This window comes from Lissotriton vulgaris, chromosome 4_1 (assembly GCF_964263255.1).
Source record: "Lissotriton vulgaris chromosome 4_1, aLisVul1.2, whole genome shotgun sequence".
Lineage (NCBI taxonomy): Eukaryota > Metazoa > Chordata > Amphibia > Caudata > Salamandridae > Lissotriton > Lissotriton vulgaris.
In genome coordinates, this window is record NC_141691.1 from 1,134,963,532 (window position 1) to 1,134,987,259 (window position 23,728).

At 44.3% G+C, this 23,728-nt stretch overlaps 1 protein-coding gene across 2 annotated transcripts in view; it reads right to left on the reverse strand.

The window, feature by feature from the left end:
* Positions 1-23,405, reverse strand: part of ANKS6 (ankyrin repeat and sterile alpha motif domain containing 6) — a 464,962-nt gene extending 441,557 nt beyond the window's left edge. The window contains exons 1-2 of one of the 2 annotated variants that reach the window (XM_086965382.1): positions 22,982-23,405; positions 17,386-17,891 (exon numbers count right to left, since the gene is read on the reverse strand). In XM_086965382.1, the coding sequence (XP_086821508.1) occupies positions 17,386-17,891; positions 22,982-23,322 (847 nt within the window). In that variant the 5' untranslated portion in view covers positions 23,323-23,405. The remainder of the gene's footprint in view (positions 1-17,385; positions 17,892-22,981) is intronic. The other variant, XM_086965381.1, reaches the window with a different exon arrangement.
* Between the last annotated feature and the right edge of the window lie 323 nt (positions 23,406-23,728).

A 23,728-nucleotide genomic window follows, 5' to 3' on the forward strand; every position in this document is an offset into this window, starting at 1 on the left:
AACTCATCCCATTCTGTGATTTACAGTTTGTGAGCCCGAGAGTGGCAGTGATGATTGGGCATCCCCCCTCTTATGTAGTAGTATACCCGTTTAGAGAGTCATGTGCACAAAAGAAGCTTGGATGATGTCACGTCATGAGTGATGTCATCAACGACGTGATTTGAGAGGTCATGAGTGATGTCAAATGATTCATAGAACAAGTCGAGTGAGGTCATATGTGAGGTTAAAAATAATGCATGGCGCGGCGCATGTTGTAGTTAAGGTTGTGAACTATGTATATAACTGGTGAATTTCTGTGGTTTCTTTAGTTCAAAACATTAATGTTGTCACTGACAAATTCACCTAACTAGATCATTATTTTTAACATTGTTTTTTAATGAATTTCTAAAGCAAACAGATCTTTTCATCATACCTGAATATAACATTACTTCCCCCGAAGCGGGAGTTGAAAGAACGCACTCACTCGTCTTGATTTTCAGTGATAGGCGGATTTATTAAACAGTTGCTGCTATATCTCATGAGCTCTGGCAGATAGCAAAATAAGTGATGGCAGCATCAGGTTAAAGTGGTGTATCAAGTAGGTCCAGCACATAAATAGTTATTTGTTTTTATTGTGCACTGCATTTACAACACCAAACGTGAGAGTAAATCGAACTTGAGAAAACAGGTGCGAGTGACAAGCCAACTTATAAAAAAAGTTTTAAACGAGGTTGATTGTGGAACTTTTACGTTTCTCTTAAATGTATGGAGGGTGAAATTAACAAGAAGGGGAGAACTTATTTAACACTGAACTAACAAAGAAGAATTGAGGATAAATACTAAAAAAAACAAGCATTGGAAATGCAATAGGTCTCGCAATAGAAAAGTTGGAGCTATTGGTTTTGTAATTGACAAATTAATTTTAATGTGTAGGTCTTGAAACGTGCAAAAGTAATAGCTTTGTCATTTACAATGGCAATACTCTATACTTTTTCAAATGTGACACCTATAGCATTTGTAATGTCAACGATACATACAATCCAGTCCCTACTGGAAATCTCTGAAAACACTGCTGTTCAGAAGAGCCCTGACCGCAATGTAGTCCTGCAGTTGTGTTCCTCGGAGGAGTGAAGCCAAGTTATTGTCAGAACATCTATTTCCAATGCGCTTAGAGACCTGTAGGTGATTGGGCGCGTTATAAAACTAAATTAACAATAACAATAACAATACTGCCTTTGACAGCGCTCGTCATTTGCCGAGAGGTACAATGGCAGGCAGTGTGGGTGTCTGTAAAGGTGGAGCAGCCAAGGAACTGAGTTAAGGAGCCACCATGCTAAGAGAGAAGAGCTGTGTGACAACAGTCAAAGCAGCAGGGGACAGCTGCATTTTTGCCACCCACTAAAAACAAGCTTTCGGCATTGTGAGGGGCTAATTGGGGAGAGTGGGGAAAGGGCCTGAGGTTTCAGTGGGGCGGAGTTGGGCTCGCAGTTTGGATGGGTGAGGGAGGTGGGGGTCGCATGGCTTGGGAGGAGGCAAAAAGGGGATGGGTACTGGAGGGGAGAGACATTGCATTAAGCGGGTGGTCGCAGCAGGGGCCTTTCATCCTTCTGAGGCCGTTTGGGTTGGGGTGCAGTTCGGCGGGCGATGGGAGGACAGGCCGGGTAGCCAGCAATATTGAAACTATGTAACGTGCAAAACAAACTATGTTACAAATGCGTCCCTGCAGAAGGGAAAGCACTTATTAGTGTGGTACTAACATGTCAGTTATGCCAGCACAATTTAATCTGTGCTTCAAGTGGGCAGAAATGAATACATGCATTTGTTTCATTTGAAAGATCGAGTCCCCGCACTTCTAAGTAGTAAACAGGTACTCTGGACTCACCAGTGACGGGCACTTTCTTATTAACTCTTCAAGCAATGAAAAGATTCACGCGAAATATGTGAAGTGTAGGGGTGTGCCTAATTTGTGTAACTTGCTTTCACCTAACTATGCAAAATTCCCCCAACGTTATGAAAAATTAAAATACATCATTTATATATATATATATATATATTTTTTTTTTTTTTAAAGGAGCTAAAAACACGTGCCCCGAACAGCGGCATTGTGTGTTCTGGTCCTTCACAGTGTCCCCGCACTCCTGTACCAACATTTTGCTGCAAACACAATATCATTATAGCGTGCTGCTTAATTTCAGGAATTTCACTTAACAAAGGGTAATGCGATAATTACAAAATTACACCAGCGCCACTGCAAATTCGCCCAAGCACACTGATCTCTTAAAACAACGTCCATTATTACCCATTAGTGTACGAACATGTAATTGAGGGATGTTGTGTCGTTGAGTGTTATTGTGGCATTGAGTGGTGTTTTGGCGTTGAGGGGTGTTGATTGAATCAGTGACGTTGACTGATGCTTTTGCGCTGAGTGAAGCTGTGGCGCTGACTGATGCTGTGGCGATGAGTGATGCTGTGGCACTGAGTGATGCTGTGGCGCTGAGTGATGCTGTGGCGCTGAGTGATGCTGTGGCGCTGAGTGATGCTGTGGCGCGGAGTGATGCTGTGGCGCGGAGTGATGCTGGGGCGCTGAGTGATGCTGTGGCGCGGAGTGACGCTGTGACGCTGAGTGTTGATGTGGTATTGAATTTTTTTGTGGCGTTGACTGTTGCTGTGGCGTTGAGTAGTGCTGAGTGATGCTGTGGCGTGGATTTTCTTTGTGGCATTGAGTGATGCTGTGTTATTGAGTGTTGCTGTGGCATTGAGTGATGCCTTTGTATTAAGTGATGCTGTGGCATTGAGTGATGTTGTAGCATTGAGTAATGCTGTGGCATTGAGTGGTGCAGTGGCATTTAGTGCTGCTGTGGCATTATGAGGTGCTGTGACATTGACTGGTGCTGTGGCGTTGGGATGTTGTGTTGGAAGGTGGAGTTGGTGTGTGGATTTGGAGGGATGATGTGGAGGTTGGATTTTGATTTTGAAGGTTGAGTTGGAGGGTGTATTTGGAGGGTGGAGTTGGTGGGTGGAGTTGGATGGTGGAGGGTGGATTTGGTGGCTGGATTTTGATGGTGAATTTGGAGGGTGTTTTTGGAGGGTGTATTTGTAGGGTGTAGTTTGAGCATGGATTTGGAGGGTGAAGTTGGAGTGTTGAGTTGAAGGGTGGAGTTGTTTTTTGAGGGTGGAGTTGTATTTGGAGGGTGGAGTTAGATTTGTATGGTGTAGTTGTAGGGTGGATTTGTAGGGTGGAGTAGTATTTGGACTTGGACGTTTGAGTTGGAGGGTGTAGTTGCAGTGTGGATTTGGAGTTTGAGGGTGTGAGGGTGAGTGGACGTAAGTTTTAGGGGGTGTGAGGGTGATGGGGTTGTATCATGTGTGTGGGTGATTGGGTGTTAGGGTGTGAGGCTAAGGGGGTGTGAGGGTGTGTGATGATGTGTGATGATGTGTGAGGGTGAGTGAGTGTGAGAGTGTTAGGGTGTGTGAGGCTGTGAGTGTTGTGAGGGTGAGGGGTGTGAGGGTGAGTGAGGTTGTGTGCGGATTAGGGTGTGAGGGTGAGGGTCTGACGGTGAGTGATGGTGTGTGAGGGTGAGTGGGTGGGTGTGAGTGAGGGTGTGTGTGTGTGTGTGTGTGTGTGAGAGTGTTAGGGAGGGAGAGTGTGAGGGTGAGTGAGTGTGTGTGTGAGTTATTTGGTGTGAGGGGGTGAAATTTCTTTTTGATGGTGTGTGAGGGTGATTGAGGGTGAATTTGAATTTGAATTTTAAAATATTTATAGAGCGCTCTTATACCAGAATCGGTTTCATGGCGCTAGATGGCAGAAGACCAGTGGGTGTGGAGGAAGGGTTATACAGCTACAGATCTGGAGAACAAGAAGGTCTTAAGATGTTTGCGAAATTCCAGGTAGGAAGATGACGACCTAAGAGTAAATGGGAGTGAATTCCAGAAGGAAGGAGCCAGCACTGCAAATCTGGCCCCACCCGACTTCTGTTTTCTAAAACGAGGGACTGACAGAAAGGCCAAATGAGTGGAGCGGTCCCTGATCTGGCCTGGTAGGTGATACATCCAAGCTTAAAAAGGGCCCTCTCCCTCACTGGGAGCCAATGGAGAGATTGCAACAGAGGGGTCGTATGATTGAACCTGGGGAGTCCGTAGATCAGGCGAGCCGCCTGATTCTGAATCTGTTGAAGCCGGCGGAACAGATAAGCCGGCGCACCATTGTAGATGACGTTCCCATAGTCAAGGCGCGAAAGCACCATGGCCATGAGGATGAGCTTGAGTGCAGCAGTTGAGAAGAAGCGGGCGACCCTTCGAATAATCCGCAGGGAGAAAAAACAAGCAGATACAACTGCATTAATCTGCGTATGAAGGGTAAGCATGGGATTAATGAAAATACCCAAGGTTTTAACCTTGGAAACAGGAAGAGGGGAAGGGCCAAGGGCAGAGGGCCAGAAGGAAGGAGACCAGGGACTGCAACCACCCCCCGTCAGGACCAATTCGGTCTTGTCCGGGTTCAGTTTGAGGTGGTTGCAGTTCATCCACCCTTGGATAAAAAGCATAACCTTCTGGAAATTAGAAGCCGAGGAAGGAGAAGAGGAAAGGTTGAAAACAAGTTGGAGGTCGTCGGCGTAGTTAAACACCGAGACCTCCATCTGCTGTAAAGTAAAAATGAGGGGTGAAATGTATAAATTGAAAAGCAAGGGGGACAGGGAAGAGCCTTGGGGAACTCCACAAGTCACCCTCCTAGGAGGAGCGGTGAAGTTGGCAAGATGAACAGCCTGTTCCCTGTCTGTCAAAAAAGAACGGAGCCAAGCATAGGCCGAGCCCCCAATGCCCGCCGCTTCGACACGGGACAACAAGATGTCATGGTCCACCGTGTCGAACGCGGCAGACAGGTCTAACAGGACTAGAGCCTGTGGCCGGCCAATATCAATACCCTCTCTTAGTTGATCCATCACCGACACGACTACCTTCTCGGTAGAGTGCAGCGGGCGAAAGCCCGCTTGGCGGGCGGCCAGGCAGCCTGTGGATTCCACAAAGGAGCTCAGGGACCTGGTGATATGAGCCTCTGAGACCTTTGCGAGGTATGGGAGAAGAGAGATCGGGCGGTAATTGGCGGGCGCAGAGGGATCGATGCCAGGCTTTTTCAAAATAGGGATGATGACTGCTGATTTGTGGGCAAGGGGAACAATGCCCGAGTTGAGGGAATGATTGATGAAAGTAAGTGGTGGAGAATAGCAGTTAGAAAAGAGCTCTTTTAGGACAAAAGCAGGACCAATGTCCCGAGGAGAGCCTGATTTGATCCGAGCTAGAAGAGGAAGCAAAGAGTCTCGGGTGAGGGGAGGAAACTGAGTGAAGGAGGGGGGAGGGGGGGGTGGAGGGACAGCAGAAGGTACCATGGGTGAGGGTGTTAGGATGAGTGAGGGTGTGAGTGTTGTGAGGGTGTGGGGGATGTTTAGGGTGAGTGAGGGTGTGTGAGGATGAGGTGTTGAGGGTGTGAGGGTGTGAAGGTGTGAAGGTGTGAGGGTGTGAATGTGAGTGAGGGTGTGTGAGGGTGTTTGAGGGTGTGAGGGTAGGTGAGTGTGAGTGTCTGAGTGAGGATTTGAGGAAGTGAGGGTTTGTGTTGTTTAGGATGTGTGAGCGTGAGTGTGCCTGAGGGTGTTTAGGGTGTGAGGGTGAGTGAGGATGTGTGAGGGTGAGGGTGAGTGAGAATTAGTGAGGCTGTAAGGCTGAGGTGTTGTGAGGGTGTGAGGGTGAGGGGTGTGAGTGATTGATGGTGTGTGAGGGTGAGTGGTGTGTGAGGGTGATGGTGTGAGAGGGTGATGGGGTGTGAGGGCGATGGGGTGATGGTGAGTGATGTGTGAGGGTGATTGTGTGAGGGTAAGTGAGTGTGTGTGAGGGTGATTGGGTGAGGGTGTGAGGGTAATTGAGTGTGTGTGAGAGTGAGGGTGTGTGAGGCGTTGAGGGTGAGTGACGGTGTGAGGGTGATTGAGTGGGGGTGACTGTAAGTGTGTTGTAAGTGTGTGTGTTGTTGTGGTGTTGTGAGCTTGTGTGTGTGTGGCTGTGTGAGTTTGTAGGTGTGTGCGTTCTGAGTAAGGATCCTGGCCTAGTCGTTGAATTAGTCCCTTTTCTTTTTTTTTGTGTTAGTGCGTATAAATGGCGGACGCTACCTTGTGCCATAACGCTACCTATGATTTTTAGGTTAGCGTTCTAGTTTATTTCCCTTATTTACCTTGCATTTTGATTGACGTGTATTCCGTCCAATCAAATTGCAACGTTGTCCTACGTAGCGTTGCAATTGCGTCACGTTAATTGGGGAACTTCCAGATATTCACGGACTGGCGTTTGTGGAAGGCGTGTCGTGATTCCTGCGTTGTAGCTGCGTCGTTTGACAGGTAAGTTGTGAATGTAAAAAATATTTTGGTTGTTTAACTAGTCTTTCTCTACTATATATATTTGGTAACTTTTGTAATCTTTACTAATTTTTTTTAAGTTTTTTGTTTGCGATCATACTCGGCTTGTGTATGTACCTATTGTACTTTCATGGAATGTTTCAAAATCTCCGTATTTAATGTTTTTTTGTTTACTTTTATGTAATGTATGTTATAAAGAAAATGTATTAGGATGTACTCTTCCTACATGTTTCTATATTTGTTTCATTGACAATGTGTTATTTAGACGGTACTTTCTTGTATTCTTCATTGTGTTTTTGTGTTGTTAAATCGTATTTATGTTTTTTTTTTGTTATCCGTAGACTTTGTGATTTGACGACTTTTAAATATTAGTACTTATTGTAATGGTACGTAGAAGCTATATTTTCTGTATAGTTTGAAACCTACATGTTTTGATGCGTATGATTAATGGCAAAGTATACGTATGGAGCCACCTTTATTAATGGTTTATATTTTTTTTGTTAGTGTGAGCGAAATACTCTATTGTAGTTCTGGAAGATTTGCAGTTAGGCTGTGAAGTTTCGTGCTCTTGTGATTACGCACTTTCTTTGTTCTGTGGATTATTCCCGCCATTGTTTAATGGTTTTATTTTTGCTTCCTTTAGTAACTGCTTTATGTTGTGAATTAGTGTCCTTTCGATGGCTTTGTCCCCTTTTAAATTGTTCTATTACTCGCTGTGTAGTCAGATATTTCTATATTTTGTTTGCGTTTATTGTTTTTTTTTTTTAAATCCTTTCTGCATTTTTATGTAATAATTGCTGCAATGTCCTCGCGATGCATTAAGTTTTCATTTTTGAATACCTACAAGTGTGTAATTAGATGTTTAGTTATTGAAATAAATGTTGCCTAACGCTATTTACGTGTGGAGTTGGAGGGTGGATTAGTAGTTGGAGGGTGGAGTTGTAGTTGGAGGGTGGAGTTGTAGGGTGGTATCGTAGTTGTAGGGTGGACTTGGAGGGTGGACTTGGACAGTGTGAGGGTGAGTGGATGTGAGGGTTAGGGGGTGTGAGGGTGTGTGATGTGTGAGTGTGAGTGTGAGTGAGGGTGACAGTGTGAGTATGAGTGAGGGTGTGAGGGTTGTGAGGGTGAGGGGGTGAGGGTGTGTGAGGATGAGGGGGTGAGGGGTGAGGGTAAGGAGGTGTGAGAGTGTGTGATTATAGGTGTGGGTGAGTGAGGGTTAGAGTTTGAGGGTGAGTGGTGTGAGGGTGTGAAGGTTAGTGAGGGTGTGCGAGTTTGAAGGTTGAGTGTGTGGGTGAGGGTGAGGGGTTGATGGTGAGTGATGGTGTGTGAGGGTGATTGGGTGTGGGTGTGAGGGTGAGTGAGGGTGGGTGAGGAGTTTGAGGTTGTGAGTGTGGGTGAGGGTGTGTTGGTGAGTGAAGGTGTGTGAGGGTATGAGGGTGATTGAGGGTGTGTGAGGGTGTGAGGGAGGGTGAGGGTGAGGGTGAGTGAGGGTGTGTGAGGCTGAGCGTGAGGGTGGGTGAGGGTGTGATTTGTTGTGAGTGTGAGGTGTTGTGATGATGCCTATAAGTGATTATTTTTTCTCCATGAATATTGTACACTTTAAATGTATTAATGTTGTGAACGTTGTTCCAGAAGCTAAAAGAGACCTATGTAATGTTGATTGATGCTTGTATTTGCGCAGAATTAATAAAGCCCTCTAATGGAGACCTTGTTGCTATGAAGATCTCTGGATCCAGTCATATGACTGGGGATTGTTCTAGAGGTGAGGAATCTGCAGCATGGTGTGGTGGGTGCATTGGTGGAGCTGTGTGGTGGGTGCATCGGTGATGCTGTGTTGTGGGTGCCTCAGTGGAGCTTTGTGGTGGGTGCATCGGTGAAGCTGTGTGGTGGGTGCATCGGTGGAGCTTAGTGGGTGCATTGGTGGAGCTGTGTGGTGGGTGCATTGGTGGAGCTTAGTTGGAGCATCGGTGGAGCTGTGTGGTGGGTGCATCGGTGGAGCTGGGTGGTGGGTGCATCAGTAGAGCTGTGTGGTGGGTACATCGGTGGAGCTGGGTGGTGGGTGCATCTGTGGAGCTGTGTGGTGGGTGCATCTGTGGAGTTGTGTGGTGGGTGCATCGGTGGAGCTGGGTGGTGGGTGCATCTGTGGAGCTGTGTGGTGGGTGCATCTGTGGAGCTGTGTGGTGGGTGCATCTGTGGAGCTGTGTGGTAGGTGTCTCGGTGGAGCTGTGTGGTGGGTGCATCTGTGGAGCTGTGTGGCGGGTGCCTCGGTGGAGCTGTGGGGTGATAGAGCCTAAAGTCAGAATGTAACAAATGTATGCTGCTGAATGGGAGAGAGGCTGGGTGATTTGTGTTTAAGGTCGTTTGCACGTCTTATTTTCTTTGTTTAGGCTGTATGTTTGAAAGACATGTTGTGAATATAATTTGTGACTGAAATGTAGATAGAGGTGTGGCGAAATGGTATGAGCTGAGTGTGCGTCCGAAGTTACCCAAAGCCTGTGGTGAGTGTGTTTATGTGAAATGAATTGGAGAGTGAGGCGTGCATGCTGGAGAGTGTTTGCGTTTAGTATGCAGCTAAATGTTAAATTTGTGTTTGTTAATCGTGTTTTAAGTGTAAGGTGAGGCTGTGGCCACAGTGGATCCCTAGCACGCTGTAGAGGGAGGGGGTGAAAGAGTAGGCATGATGAATGGGAGTGAGTCTGTATGTTTAATTTTATTTGTAGACAAGTATGTTTTTAATTAAAGCTAGCCATCCCTCCTGTGACTCGAAGTTGTTACCTAATTTTTGCTTGCGTTGTGGCGAAGTGGTATGATGCAAGCATAGAGCCTAGAGTCTGAATGTATCAAATGTATGCTGCTGAATGGGAGAGAGGCTGGGTGATTTGTGTTTAAAGTCGTTTGCACGTTTTATTTTGTTTTTTTATGCATCCTGCTGTTCAAATTAGCATATCCCAAATGCAGCTTCACAACTGATTAGAATCTTGACGAAGGTGCTTAAAGCACTCTAGCATCCTGTAGTTTTTTTTTCCAAAGCCTTAAAGTCTGTGGCCTGTGTGTTTATGTAAATGGAATTGAAGAGTGGTGCGAGCGGTACAGACGGATTGGTGGGGGGTGGGGGGCCGGTGGATGGTTTAGTCAACTGGATGGGAGAGAGGCTCTGTGCTTGTTTTTTTCGTAAAAATAAAGCTCCCTTATGACCTAAAACACATACTGTAAAATTTTGCATATAGTTCTTGTTGCACAACATCAAAAATGTTACACAAACGTTATTTGAATGACGCCGATAAAGTAATTAGCTTTTATGTGCAAGCCTGTAGATAAAATCCAAAAAAATAGCATTAATTCCATAGCACGCTGGAGAGGGAAGGGGGGGAAGAGTAGGCATGCTGAATGGGAGTGAGTCTGTGGGTTTCATTTTATTTGTAGACAAGTATGTTTTTAAGTAAAGCTAGCCATCCCTCCTGTGACTCGAAGTTGGTCCCAATTTTTTGCTTGCGGTGTGGCGAAGTGGTATGATGCAAGCATAGAGCCTAGAGTCAGAATGTATGAAATGTATGGTGCTGAATGGGAGAGAGGCTCGGTGATTTGTGTTTAAAGTCTTTGCACGTGTTATTTTGTTTGTTTAGGCTGTATGTGTGCAAGGCATTTTGTGAATATAATTTGTGACCGAAATGTAGATAGAGGTGTGGAGAAATGGTATGAGCTGAGTGTGCGTCGTCTGCACGTGTTATTTTGTTTGTTTAGGCTGTATGTTTGCAAGGCATTTTGTGAATATAATTTGTGACCGAAATGTAAATAGAGGTGTGGCAAAATGGTATGAGCTGAGTGTGCGTCCGAAGTTACCCAAAGCAGTAGGGTGGTCGCTTTATGGCCTTGTGACGTTGCCTGCCATCACTTCTGGCACTGACTGACTCCAAAGCCCTTTAATGGAGACCTTATTGCTATGAAGATCTCTCGATCCAGTCATATGACTGGGGATTGTTCTACAGGTGAGGAATCTGCAGCATGGTGTGGTGGGTGCATTGGTGGAGCTGTGTGGTGGGTGCATCGGTGATGCTGTGTTGTGGGTGCCTCAGTGGAGCTTTGTGGTGGGTGCATCGGTGAAGCTGTGTGGTGGGTGCATCGGTGGAGCTTAGTGGGTGCATTGGTGGAGCTGTGTGGTGGGTGCATTGGTGGAGCTTAGTTGGAGCATCGGTGGAGCTGTGTGGTGGGTGCATCGGTGGAGCTGGGTGGTGGGTGCATCAGTAGAGCTGTGTGGTGGGTACATCGGTGGAGCTGGGTGGTGGGTGCATCTGTGGAGCTGTGTGGTGGGTGCATCTGTGGAGTTGTGTGGTGGGTGCATCGGTGGAGCTGGGTGGTGGGTGCATCTGTGGAGCTGTGTGGTGGGTGCATCTGTGGAGCTGTGTGGTGGGTGCATCTGTGGAGCTGTGTGGTAGGTGTCTCGGTGGAGCTGTGTGGTGGGTGCATCTGTGGAGCTGTGTGGCGGGTGCCTCGGTGGAGCTGTGGGGTGATAGAGCCTAAAGTCAGAATGTAACAAATGTATGCTGCTGAATGGGAGAGAGGCTGGGTGATTTGTGTTTAAGGTCGTTTGCACGTCTTATTTTCTTTGTTTAGGCTGTATGTTTGAAAGACATGTTGTGAATATAATTTGTGACTGAAATGTAGATAGAGGTGTGGCGAAATGGTATGAGCTGAGTGTGCGTCCGAAGTTACCCAAAGCCTGTGGTGAGTGTGTTTATGTGAAATGAATTGGAGAGTGAGGCGTGCATGCTGGAGAGTGTTTGCGTTTAGTATGCAGCTAAATGTTAAATTTGTGTTTGTTAATCGTGTTTTAAGTGTAAGGTGAGGCTGTGGCCACAGTGGATCCCTAGCACGCTGTAGAGGGAGGGGGTGAAAGAGTAGGCATGATGAATGGGAGTGAGTCTGTATGTTTAATTTTATTTGTAGACAAGTATGTTTTTAATTAAAGCTAGCCATCCCTCCTGTGACTCGAAGTTGTTACCTAATTTTTGCTTGCGTTGTGGCGAAGTGGTATGATGCAAGCATAGAGCCTAGAGTCTGAATGTATCAAATGTATGCTGCTGAATGGGAGAGAGGCTGGGTGATTTGTGTTTAAAGTCGTTTGCACGTTTTATTTTGTTTTTTTATGCATCCTGCTGTTCAAATTAGCATATCCCAAATGCAGCTTCACAACTGATTAGAATCTTGACGAAGGTGCTTAAAGCACTCTAGCATCCTGTAGTTTTTTTTTCCAAAGCCTTAAAGTCTGTGGCCTGTGTGTTTATGTAAATGGAATTGAAGAGTGGTGCGAGCGGTACAGACGGATTGGTGGGGGGTGGGGGGCCGGTGGATGGTTTAGTCAACTGGATGGGAGAGAGGCTCTGTGCTTGTTTTTTTCGTAAAAATAAAGCTCCCTTATGACCTAAAACACATACTGTAAAATTTTGCATATAGTTCTTGTTGCACAACATCAAAAATGTTACACAAACGTTATTTGAATGACGCCGATAAAGTAATTAGCTTTTATGTGCAAGCCTGTAGATAAAATCCAAAAAAATAGCATTAATTCCATAGCACGCTGGAGAGGGAAGGGGGGGAAGAGTAGGCATGCTGAATGGGAGTGAGTCTGTGGGTTTCATTTTATTTGTAGACAAGTATGTTTTTAAGTAAAGCTAGCCATCCCTCCTGTGACTCGAAGTTGGTCCCAATTTTTTGCTTGCGGTGTGGCGAAGTGGTATGATGCAAGCATAGAGCCTAGAGTCAGAATGTATGAAATGTATGGTGCTGAATGGGAGAGAGGCTCGGTGATTTGTGTTTAAAGTCTTTGCACGTGTTATTTTGTTTGTTTAGGCTGTATGTGTGCAAGGCATTTTGTGAATATAATTTGTGACCGAAATGTAGATAGAGGTGTGGAGAAATGGTATGAGCTGAGTGTGCGTCGTCTGCACGTGTTATTTTGTTTGTTTAGGCTGTATGTTTGCAAGGCATTTTGTGAATATAATTTGTGACCGAAATGTAAATAGAGGTGTGGCAAAATGGTATGAGCTGAGTGTGCGTCCGAAGTTACCCAAAGCAGTAGGGTGGTCGCTTTATGGCCTTGTGACGTTGCCTGCCATCACTTCTGGCACTGACTGACTCCAAAGCCCTTTAATGGAGACCTTATTGCTATGAAGATCTCTCGATCCAGTCATATGACTGGGGATTGTTCTACAGGTGAGGAATCTGTAGCATGGTGTGGTGGGTGCATTGGTGGAGCTGTGTGGTGGGTGCATCGGTGGAGCTGTGTGGTGGGTGCCTCATTGGAGCTCTGTGGTGGGTGCATCGGTGAAGCTGTGTGGTGGGTGCATCGGTGGAGCTTAGTGGGCTGTATGAGCGTGCTGGAGAGGCGGCCAGGAGGGGAGAGACGGCCTGGCGCCCGTCAAAGTGAAAGCCGTGGGCAGTGAATAAATTAGGGGAGGAGAAATGCCTGAGGCACAGCGCACGCTGTGGATAGCTGTGGGAGGGAGCCTTGTCGCTTTGATGTGCACGCGCTTTTAATGTCAATGCGCTTGCGCATTGAGCTTGCTTTTCACGGGCACTGCAAGGAATCGCCATGGAATCGCAAGTTGGTTAAAGTCTGTTTAAGCCCCTATAGTCTCGCAAGCTCAATGCGCGTGCGCATTTACAGGCGAGACCTAATAAACTACTGTATGGCTAGCTTGTGAGCCAATTGCAAACTCCCTACAATGACTCAACAGCAGCTCACTGAAGTTTGAAAACAAAAATGTACCAAGGATTGCGGTATCCGTTCGAAAGGGGAGTAGATGACGAGGGTGTCCTTCCAGGCTCTGCAGTTCAACGACTGCCTCACAGAAGAATATTTTACTTAACTTGGATGTACAATCTGATTGCGTATTAACCAGCTGTGACTGCCGTATAGATGGTTGCCTAAGGGCAACTGTGTAATCAGTAACAGGCATTTCCACAACCTGCACTTTAGATGCAACTGTCGCACATAGCTTTCTTGTAAAATCTGGAAACACTGAGGAAGCGTATGAAAAAAAATTAATCTGCTGCTTTTGAGGTCTTGATTCCGAATGAAAGTAGCTAGATGTGTTGCCGCTGTAAATCACCAGCAAGTCCCGCCTCCGGAGTAAATACATTTAATGTGGCTGAGCAAACTTACTGAAGCCATTTCACCCAAAGTTTGAAACAAATATATGGGACAGCGCACATTCGCTTTTTTAGGAGTTCCTTGCCGTCGAGACGATAAAACTCGAGCATTTTTAAAACACCTCCCATATATATTTATAGATCTACTGCATGCCGTGGCGCAGCATTTTTTTCTGAAAACTACCTCCGCATAATGCATGAGTAACTAAAAGACACGAATGGCCATCTTGAAAAACTTTAAATTAGGAGGAATTTATTTAGATTTAAAAGGACGCTTTGTGAACAGATTAGGAAAGCAAACTATATATGAGATCAGAAAGAGGGTGCAGAAAGAGAAAGGATTTTTTTTTTAATTGCGCAGTTAAAAGCCTTAAAACAAAAGCCATTATAAAATGCACAGTTATATTAGAACTAGCATTTTCTTTAAAATATGATACAGCAAAGCATAAAACATATTGCTCAGGTACACTCTAGCCTTATAGTAGTAGGAAAGCTGTACGGACAGTGCCTCCTTCTGTGGAAATCAATTCTTATAGTTAGGTGGTACTAAGGGGATGGTGATGACTGGAGCTGAGCTTGCACCTGGAAAATAGGAGGCATTATTTTTGACCCCAAGTGTCTACAATAGATACAATGTCATTCTTTTTCCGAAACTAGAATGGATACACCCTTCAGGCTTTAGGATAGCGGCTCGGACAATGAAGTACATTGGACACAACAAAAAATGCTGCATTTTGAATGGCTCCTAGTCAATCAGTATCGACCCAGGAGATTCAGAGCTAGTACCCGAGACCCGCCTCATTACAGTACCACCCCACATATCACTACTCATTCTTCCCATTACAGCTGCCTGTTGAGATAACAGAGTTTTAATAAAGAACTAGAATGCTCACCTACCTCAAAGAATGTGCCTGCAACGGGAGACATGCTGCTGGAAAAGACAGCTTTAAAATCATCCTAACCAAGGCATAAGGCTGGAGATGTACATTAAAAATCATTGCAACAAGATGCAGAAATAAATGAGCCCCCTAAAACGTTCCATTCGCTTTGCTTGTATTATTTTCTATTACAATGTTGTAAGCCTTGTGTAGTCCATGACAGTTCTATGTTTTAAAAAGAAGTAGCAACAATGTTCTGCCTAATTTACAATGGTACATATTTTAAAATGTTTACAATTAATTACGTTTAAATGTAGTCATGTATAAGGCATACAAGGAAACATTTATCTATATAACGATACATTGTTTAATGTGTTTTGTCATTTCCTAGTTTTTAATTCAAAATAAAGATTTTTAAAACCAGTGAAGTCATGCAGTGGGTTGCAACTTTTCATTTATAAGCTGCCATTATTGCTCACATTATGGGATGCATTGTAAGGGGAGCACAATGGAAATGCGGGGTGGAAATGGGAGAACGGAGAGGGCAAAACAATTCAGACTTCCTTTACGCAAACACATTACTTAAACAGCGCTGGCAGCAGTGTATGGTTTGCCTGCGTTTGTGTGCCCAGACAATCATATCACAGTTGGAGTCACACACAAACGTTCCTGCAATGTAAGGTTCTCTCGCCATCCCCCCATGTGTACATAGGTGACATCACGCATGGATGTTTGTGTGCATGGGATGGTCTGTGTATGCATGTGACAGTCTGCAAATTTATTTATGTTTCTTCAGTCGTTCTTCTGCGTGTATGAACTGTACTACAACCTGATTGTCTTGGTCAATGCTTTTACAGAAAGCAGACTTTAATGGAAATCACGGAGCTTCATAAAAAGCTTTACTGGCCTTTCAGAGGAGCACAGTACACTTGATATATGACTGAAGCCAATGTGGCTTCTAAAAAGAGCCTCTGGCAAGGTCTTCACTACCACAGCCCTTCTCACCTCACCACTATGTATGTGGCAGGCTCTGCTCCTGCTATATCGCCGTACATTAGTTGCAACTAAAATGCAAGTCTCTTCCTCAACCCTACTAAAAGTCCATGTGACAGAGTCTTCTCCTGTCACACCAGCCCTTCACAACATGGATTATGCGATGTTTCAGCTGCTGCATTTTCTACATAGTATGGATTCGCCACATAATCCATCATCTGCTGAATAATCTGCAGATTTTAACAAAAAATAGTTTCAAGCTCAAACGGGTCAAAACTATTAAAACTAAGCAACACGTGTTGCAGCACAGTGGAAGGCTCTTCACAAATGTTGGCGGGTCGGCTTTCTGTTGCTTAGTGGTGTATTTGGGGGTTAAACGCGTACTAGTGAAAAGAACCTTTCGCCCAGACAGTGTTTACGATTAAAAATGACAAAATATTTAAATACTTTTTGCGAAAAATTTTCATAGAGAAATCTTGAGGATTCCAGTCAGGTTGTTTTCTATGATATCACACTTCTGTTTCAATAAACTCGCACTATTTTTCACTACCTGGTACCAATTCTTAGAACATTGTTAAATAACATTATTGACAATAAAGATGCCAGAAAATGAAGTGTCTTGTTGCTTAATAATGGCTGCTATTGCCCATCTCAACTCTACTCACATCACTGAGTGCCAAGGATTCAGATAGGAGTGCAGACAGTACAGAAATTCTTACCCAGAAGCCTTTGCGTTGTGCAAGACTGGAGGACAGACAAGGATTATCTTGGGGGTAAAGGGCGTAAACTGCAACAACAACAAAGTGATGGATGGAATGCTTGATCTCATCTTAGCCACTGGCAATCGCACAGGCAGCATTCCAGTTCATCGTTTATCGCCCACTACACAACCCTGGACAAAGAACCGCCTTATGCAAATCAGTATCAACCCTGCTCCTCACAGGAACCGCCAACCAAGAACTCATATTAATTCAATTGTTCCATCCATCACTTTTTATCATAATTCAGTGTGACCCTCTAAGGGGGATGGGTATGCCCAGACGTGGATCCTGTGTGCACACTAGACTGACTGATCAGCTTTAATAAGGGTGAAGCCAGAATTGTGTTGCTTGTGGTCTTGTTTAGGGGGGACCTGGCCTGGCATTTCCACCTGGACTGTTCCTACTGGAGCAGGGTCAAGACTGATTTGCGTATAGCAAAGTCTGAACTGGGATGGCAAGGTGGGCGAAAAATAGTGGACTGGAGTGCGGACCAGAGTGATTACCAGTGGCTGAGAATAATTCAAGCATTCAATCTATCATTTTTTATATACTTCATTCTGACACCAGCAGCAGGAAGAAAGGAGAGACAGAACAGATTAGAGTGAAAGTGTAGACGGTTTGCTAGGCAGAGTAAGCAGGAGGTGAATAAAGAGAAGACAAGAACAATAATCAGTTTACCGACTGCTTCTTGAATCATGGCATTCAGACTAAAGGAGAGGGAGCAGTCAGATACATTGGAGGAAAAGGGATAGAACTTGAGATGAGGCACTGGAACAGCTTTAAGTAAGGCACAAACTCTTTGGCTACCACAGATTGGGTCAATGAAAGAGGATTGTCTGTCACTAAGGCAAGCTGTGTATTCCCATATGTAAGTTATACCTCTCCACATGCCAACAAAAGTAACAAGTGGATTTTTTGTTACAGGAAAAAATTGATTTCGGAAGCATCCCATCCCATGGACAAATGCATATGTACTAAAATTCCACACCCCTTTGTTCCATTTTCGACAGAGGTTAAAAGTGCAGTCCTATTTTCCCAGACACCAACATAGCTATGTGGTCTATCACGTGGACATGTAAGAGAGGTAACTCCTTATCAGCCAACGAGAGTTAAGCTTTTCATCTGTCTATTCCCATAGGAAGGTCGTGTGAATGAAATATTCTCAGTACAGAAATGCAACATAGTTACTGAACATTAGTAAAATAGGAGAAAACAGCCGTTACTCACCTGTCTTTGGTCTGATCGTAGTTATTGCATCAAGATAATTTTTTATGTCTTTCTGTTTGAAGTTCAGTGCTACCTCAAAGGCGGTTTTCTCCAGGACATTAACGTGGTCAGGATCTGCACCTCTGTCCACCAACTGTTGAGCCACGCTCACTTTCCCACTGAGAGCCGCCAGCATCAGAGGAGTCCATCCTGTAGTCTTTGCTGTGAAATTGGAATCTGCTCCCCACTCCAGCAGAAGGCGCACCACAGCCTCATGACCATGTTGGGTAGCAGCCATTAAGGCAGTTAAATCAGGAAACTCCTCTGTGCTGCTGATGTGGTTCACCATGTTCACATCAAAGTGGTCGTAGTTGTCCACAAAGGCCCCACTCTCCAGCAGCAGCTTAACCACGGCGGTGTGTCCACCTCTGGCAGCTACTGTAAGCACACTGGCTCCAAGTCTGTTCTGTGCATTGACATCGGCACCATTTTCCAAAAGGATAAGAGATACGTCCAGGTGACCAAACCTCAAGGAAAAAAAAGAAAAAACAAAAGCAGATCACCAACCTGCTTCACTTCTAAGCAGCATCTATTAGCTATGTGGTTGAGAAATATGTGCACTTTGACAAAGCAGACGATTATGGTGAATTATTGCTTTATTCATTAAATACACTCGCTTCTACATTTACAAAACATAGCTACATTTGACTGTAGAAAAGTTATTTGTATAGCTTTTCATATAAGACTACAACTGATATTGCATCTTCCTTCTCCAAATGTAGCCCTCTAAAAGGGCAGAGGAAACGGACTCAAGAATGGTCATGGGCAAAGAGGACAACTTCTATGCAATTTTCTGAAATAGGTATCAGAAGCCAGAACCCAAATGCTTGCTACCTCTGACCTCTAAGACAGTGGGATGTGCTCACTTCACAAGGATTTTGTTTCAATGTTCAGAGGACTTAATTCTAGGCAATCAATATGAGATTTAATAAATCGGCCCATGTTATGTGGACAGTAAGATACTTTCCACTTTTAGAAGCACTTGACGTGCTTTTTAAGGACAAAACGACTTTTTGGGAACAAAGCCAATTCAAATATTAGAGACAGAGATTTTTTTTTTTAAAAGGGTGCAGATTGTTATTTTCAAAATGGTTGCAATTTCGCCCTTTCACGACCCTTTTCAAATTCTTCAGTCCTCCTGATTCAATCGGAGGGTCCCATTTGCACCTTGACTACAATTCACTTAGGAGTGGATTGAGTGGCAAATTACCCACTATCATTGGCGTAACAGACTTATTTTAATTGCACTTAGCACAGAGGTACCATTATGCATGTGTCATATAAAATAGAGAAAAAATGATATACAAATATTAAAACCGTCTACCTACGGATCAGCAGGATTACATTAGGTAAAATAAAAGTAATCACCACACATTGCCTCATGACTGCCATGTACTCTGAATAATAAATCTTTTTTAAAAATTGATTTTACCACTGGCAAGACCAGTACCATTATAATAGAACTCTTAGTAGAAGTTTATTTAAAATGTCATACCATCAGTCATTTTGTTAGCAGACAAAAACATCAAAAGTACATAAACTTTTCTTTTTCCAAGACGCATAAACAATATAGTAAGAAATAACGTTAAATATAAAACATTCTAAAAAGTAAAACTGTATGTTGCAGAACTGGATGCCCAAATAATGTTAAACTATCATGGAGTCGACATATGTAGGGTACAAAAAGACAGCCTACATTAGATTTTTTAATACTAGAGCAATCACCACTAAACTTTGGCTCCATAAACGCAGAGAGTCTAATTTTCTTTAAAGTACTTCTATGCCAATCTACAATTTCCTACTCCTGTTCAAGATTATACATTGGTACCATTTTCCAAATACAGAGCATATGAATTTGAGATGTTAACCACAATTTCATCCTACAACAGAACTCTAAATGAGTGAGGATTAGAACACTTGGATGGTTACATTATTGACTCATTAAAAGACCTACGAATGTCACGTGAACCAAGTCCAAACATATCGAGGTCTGAGGGGATGTTTTTCCTAAACCCAAAAATACAACTATGAGCATGGTGTCCAACCCTATTTAGATACATGCTGCACGTTTCACCATATAAACGATTGAGCTACTGTGAAATACTTAATTAAATTATGGCTTTAAATATCTGAAGCTAAAAAAGGAGAGGGCCCCTGATAATGGAAAAGACAATAACAAGACAAAAAGTAACTGCCTACCCCATCAGAATTCACAAATGCTCATCACTCTATTATCATGTATATTAATGTACAAATCATTAATTGCAGATCTTAAAATATATCTAAGGACAACTTTTATTTGATATCACTCTCGTTCATTCGGCACTCATACCATATTTATCACCCCGTCTAAAACATCAAGAAAATCTCAGGGCCAAACATATCAAAAAGCTAATATATTCCCAACAATGTATTATTCATAAATTCCCTTCCTTGATAATTTACACAACAATGTTTCATTACATTGACATAGTACCATCCAATAAGTCCCTTCAATGTTGTTCTTCTCATTAACATACAAATCGTTTTATTATAATTATGTCTGCTAGGTCTCCAGTGCAGTGCCGATGCGCGTTTCAGTGTGCGACTTCTCTTCAGTCATACACCTTCCCCAAAGCACAATGAAGGTGTTCATCATTTAAGAATGTGCAAAGAGGATCCTTGGAGAGAGCGGGAAACCACCTCTATCTTTCAATAGTAGGGCCTTATGCAAAGATGCGAGCCCCCACAGGAGAAAAGCCTCCACAAATGTACCTCATAGTCATAAGTCAATAGATCTAACGAGCTGAAAGGAGTCCACTTGCATAAAGCTCGTCAAGTACATTTCATATCTGGTTACAGGCCCCAGGTTAGGTGAGGGTTAACATCCCAAATGATAACTCTCACTGGTTTCAGGTGCGCAGCTCATACGGCCGCGTCCCCAAAGTAACAAAAAAAACACTTGTCAGCACAGTATCGCTGACCTAGCAGACTGTGAATTCGAATGGGGCAGGCGGTTACTCTTTGTCTTGCTTACCAATCTTAGGTATGGACAGAAGTTGGTGAGAGTGCTCCATGTGACAGGTAAAATGTGCATATCCACCTCTATCGCAGCAAAACTTCAGTGTCAAAGCCTCTATCTAAGACAACCCAGAACAACTCTGAATAGATCATTATACCCAAATATTCAAGTGCAATATCCAATTAATTATTAGTTTACCTATTCAATACTCTTTCCCCCAATGTCGCATGAGCACGTATTATTTGGTTTCTCAAAAATGATAACTTATGTTTTAATTTGACTTAAGACAAGAGAGAGTTTTATACCGGGGCATTAAGGCAAACAGGAGTAGAAAGATGGGAGGATCTAATTGAAGAAAAAAGGATGATTTCTTGGGAGAGCTTTCAAAATAGAACAAACCATCGTATTTCCAGATTTAAATATCTCCAATCCAGAGCTGGGTCCAAGCATCAGAAAGTAAGATGGGAGTAGCAAACGAATTGGAGGAAATGCTGATTCTGGACGACCCAATGAAGAAGGAGACTTCACACTGGTATTGGCGAACGGTGGAAGAGATGGCGGGGAGCTTACTCAACAACATAAAATATGGGAGACGGACTTGCCAGGTGCAACGCTGGAAAAATTATGGTAAGTATCCTTTACTACAGTTCATAAAATGATCAAACCTGTCTATTTAAAGAGAAATCATCTTTTTTCTATTTATAGAGTATATTGGACCCTGAAGAAGCTGTCGAAAGTTGGTAATAGAGGAGAGATTGAGTGCACAAAAAATGTGGGTTGAAATTGGCAAACGACATTCACATGTTTATGGGGTGCCCAGAAATTCAGATTTTTGGGGAAGAGATATGTAAAGTGCTGACTGAAATTCTAAAGAAACAAATTCAGGTAAGTCCTCTCCTAATATTTTTTTTGTTGGATAAGGAATCAGTTGGAGATGGACAAAAATTACTATTTTATGCTATGTTGTTGGTGAGAAGAGAATTATGTAAAAAGTGGACAAGTCCTCTCTCTCTAATGTATATAGAATGGAAAACATCATTAAGATAGAACTTAAATTTGGATGCAACCTCATTAGATAAGAGGAGGTATGCGTTTTGGCAGCCAGTAGTTGAATGGTTGCGGAGGTAGGAAGGGCGGTCCAATGATTATGCCTAAAAAGCAGGCCTCAGAAAATGCACAAGCAATTTATAAATTTCTCATATCTATCAAGCAAGGGTGGCACCAAAGAAATGATAGTAAGTTGAGAGTGTCGTAAGACAGGGAGTTTGGCGTCATGAAGTCCAATTGATGGGTCTCTCTGTAAGGCAGACGAAAATCAGATCCTTGCTCTCAAGGCACAGGGCGGTCACGGTTGGAGCTGCGTGAAAGGCAATCTGAGGCTAATGAGGACAAAACAATTTTTTATTTTTTTTAAAGAGAGAGTTTTATAATACTCTAGCGCAACTAATATGCTGAAAAACAATAGGAGTGTTGCCTATCAAGATGAGATAGTATGCTTAAGCCAGCATGATAAATCGCACACCAAAGTTAGTAGGACAGCAAATGACAATGGATTTGGTATGAAGATCAGACATATATATTAATAAAAATGCTTAGCGCACAAATGAAGCACTGCCGAAGTTCTTTCATATCGCTTAGTTTGTTCGACAGTGTACCACACTGACTCATCTGTGTTCTCAATTAGTTGTGTTGGGAAAGACGTGTACCAAATAAGTCCCATTGCATTCAATATTATATGATTTAAACTGTTTCATGATCATTGCAGATTTTTGATGCAACCTTAAAAGAAGCAGGATTAGTAAGTGTGATGCTCAGATATAAAATTCAGAGACGCAGGCTTCTAAAAGTAAAGTGCATACGAGGAGCTGGAGTTGACAGGCTGCTTTAATTCATGATACAAGAGATAAATCCATCGCACAGCCCTCTTGAAAACGGTTTTAAATCTATAAGCATTTTTCTGAAACGTGTGGCAGTCAGCATTCACTAGTGCGTATGTGCAAATACGTAATTTGATCTGCTATGCATTTCCTGAAAACATTTCCAAGAATGTGGATGCCTCTGTGCCACTCTTTTGCACAGCTGGGGGCAGTTATAACGCGCCCGCTTAACCACCTAGTTTAACGTGAAATGTACTGCACATGTGGAAAGTTCAGGGCATAAGATACATACCAAGGTAGCCGATGAAGACCTGCTACGTTCTTTGAAAGCCAAGAGCATTTACAGTATCCGAGGCGTTTGGTGCAAGTAACTCCTCCGCTCATGAACTTTCTTTGCACTTTGCAGTTTTGTGGTCTTGGATATGTGTACAAACTGTAAGCGAGTGACTCACAATAAAAGTCGAACAACTCTACCCCCTCCCTATACGCTCAATTTAGTGCATTTTAATAAAGCGCGGACATTACCCGAAGGTGTCGGAGCGCTGTACACGTCCAATGAATTCAAGCGAGGACTCTGGGCCACGGAAAGACAACTGAGGAGAAAATAAGGCGCATCCCAGGACGGTTTCCCAGACAACGCGCGGTCTATGCCCCTCACCACCCCAGGGACAGTCAGTACCTGGCCGCCTGCATGAGCGGGCTCCAGCCGCAGTGGTTCCTGCTCTCCACGGCCGCCCCCTTGCGCAGCAGGAAGCGCACCAGGGGCTCCCAGCCTCCGGCGGCCGCCAGCTGCAGCGCCGTGTTGCCGTCCTCGTCGGTGCAGTCCACCGGCGGCGGCGGGAGGGAGCCAGGCGAGCCCTCCGGCTGGACCTCCCGGGGCAGACGCCCGCCGCACTGGGACGCGCTGCCCCCGCCGCCGCCGCCGCCCTCGGGCTCCAGCAGCCGCCGGGCGCCCTCGCAGTCCCCCTCCTCGCAGGAGCGCAGCAGCTGCTGGCAGCGGGCTGGGAGGCTGCGCTCCATGACGGCGCCGGTGCGGGCACTGCAGCCCCGTTACTCAGAGGGGGCTGGCTTTGGGCAAGGCTTGTTCCCGGCTCTCCTCGGGCTGGGGCCAGGGGTCGCCGGCTGCGTCGTCACGCATGCGCTGGGAGCGGCTCGGAGTCTTGAGTCTGCCTGTGTTTACTCGATGCCCAGGATGGAAAGTAGTAGGGTCGGTTCCGTGTGAGGTTGGCACAGGTTTAAATGATAAAAGTTGCTGAATTAAAAAAAAGTTTGGTTCCTCGGTTCAAGGACTGTTTTATACCTGATAAACTTTCATTATGCATGTGTGACATTTCCTTGTTTGCTGTACACGTGTAAGTGACATTTAGGTGCCTCATGAGTGACACTCTGCGTGACATTTGATTGCAAGCAGTGGAGAAAGAAAAAA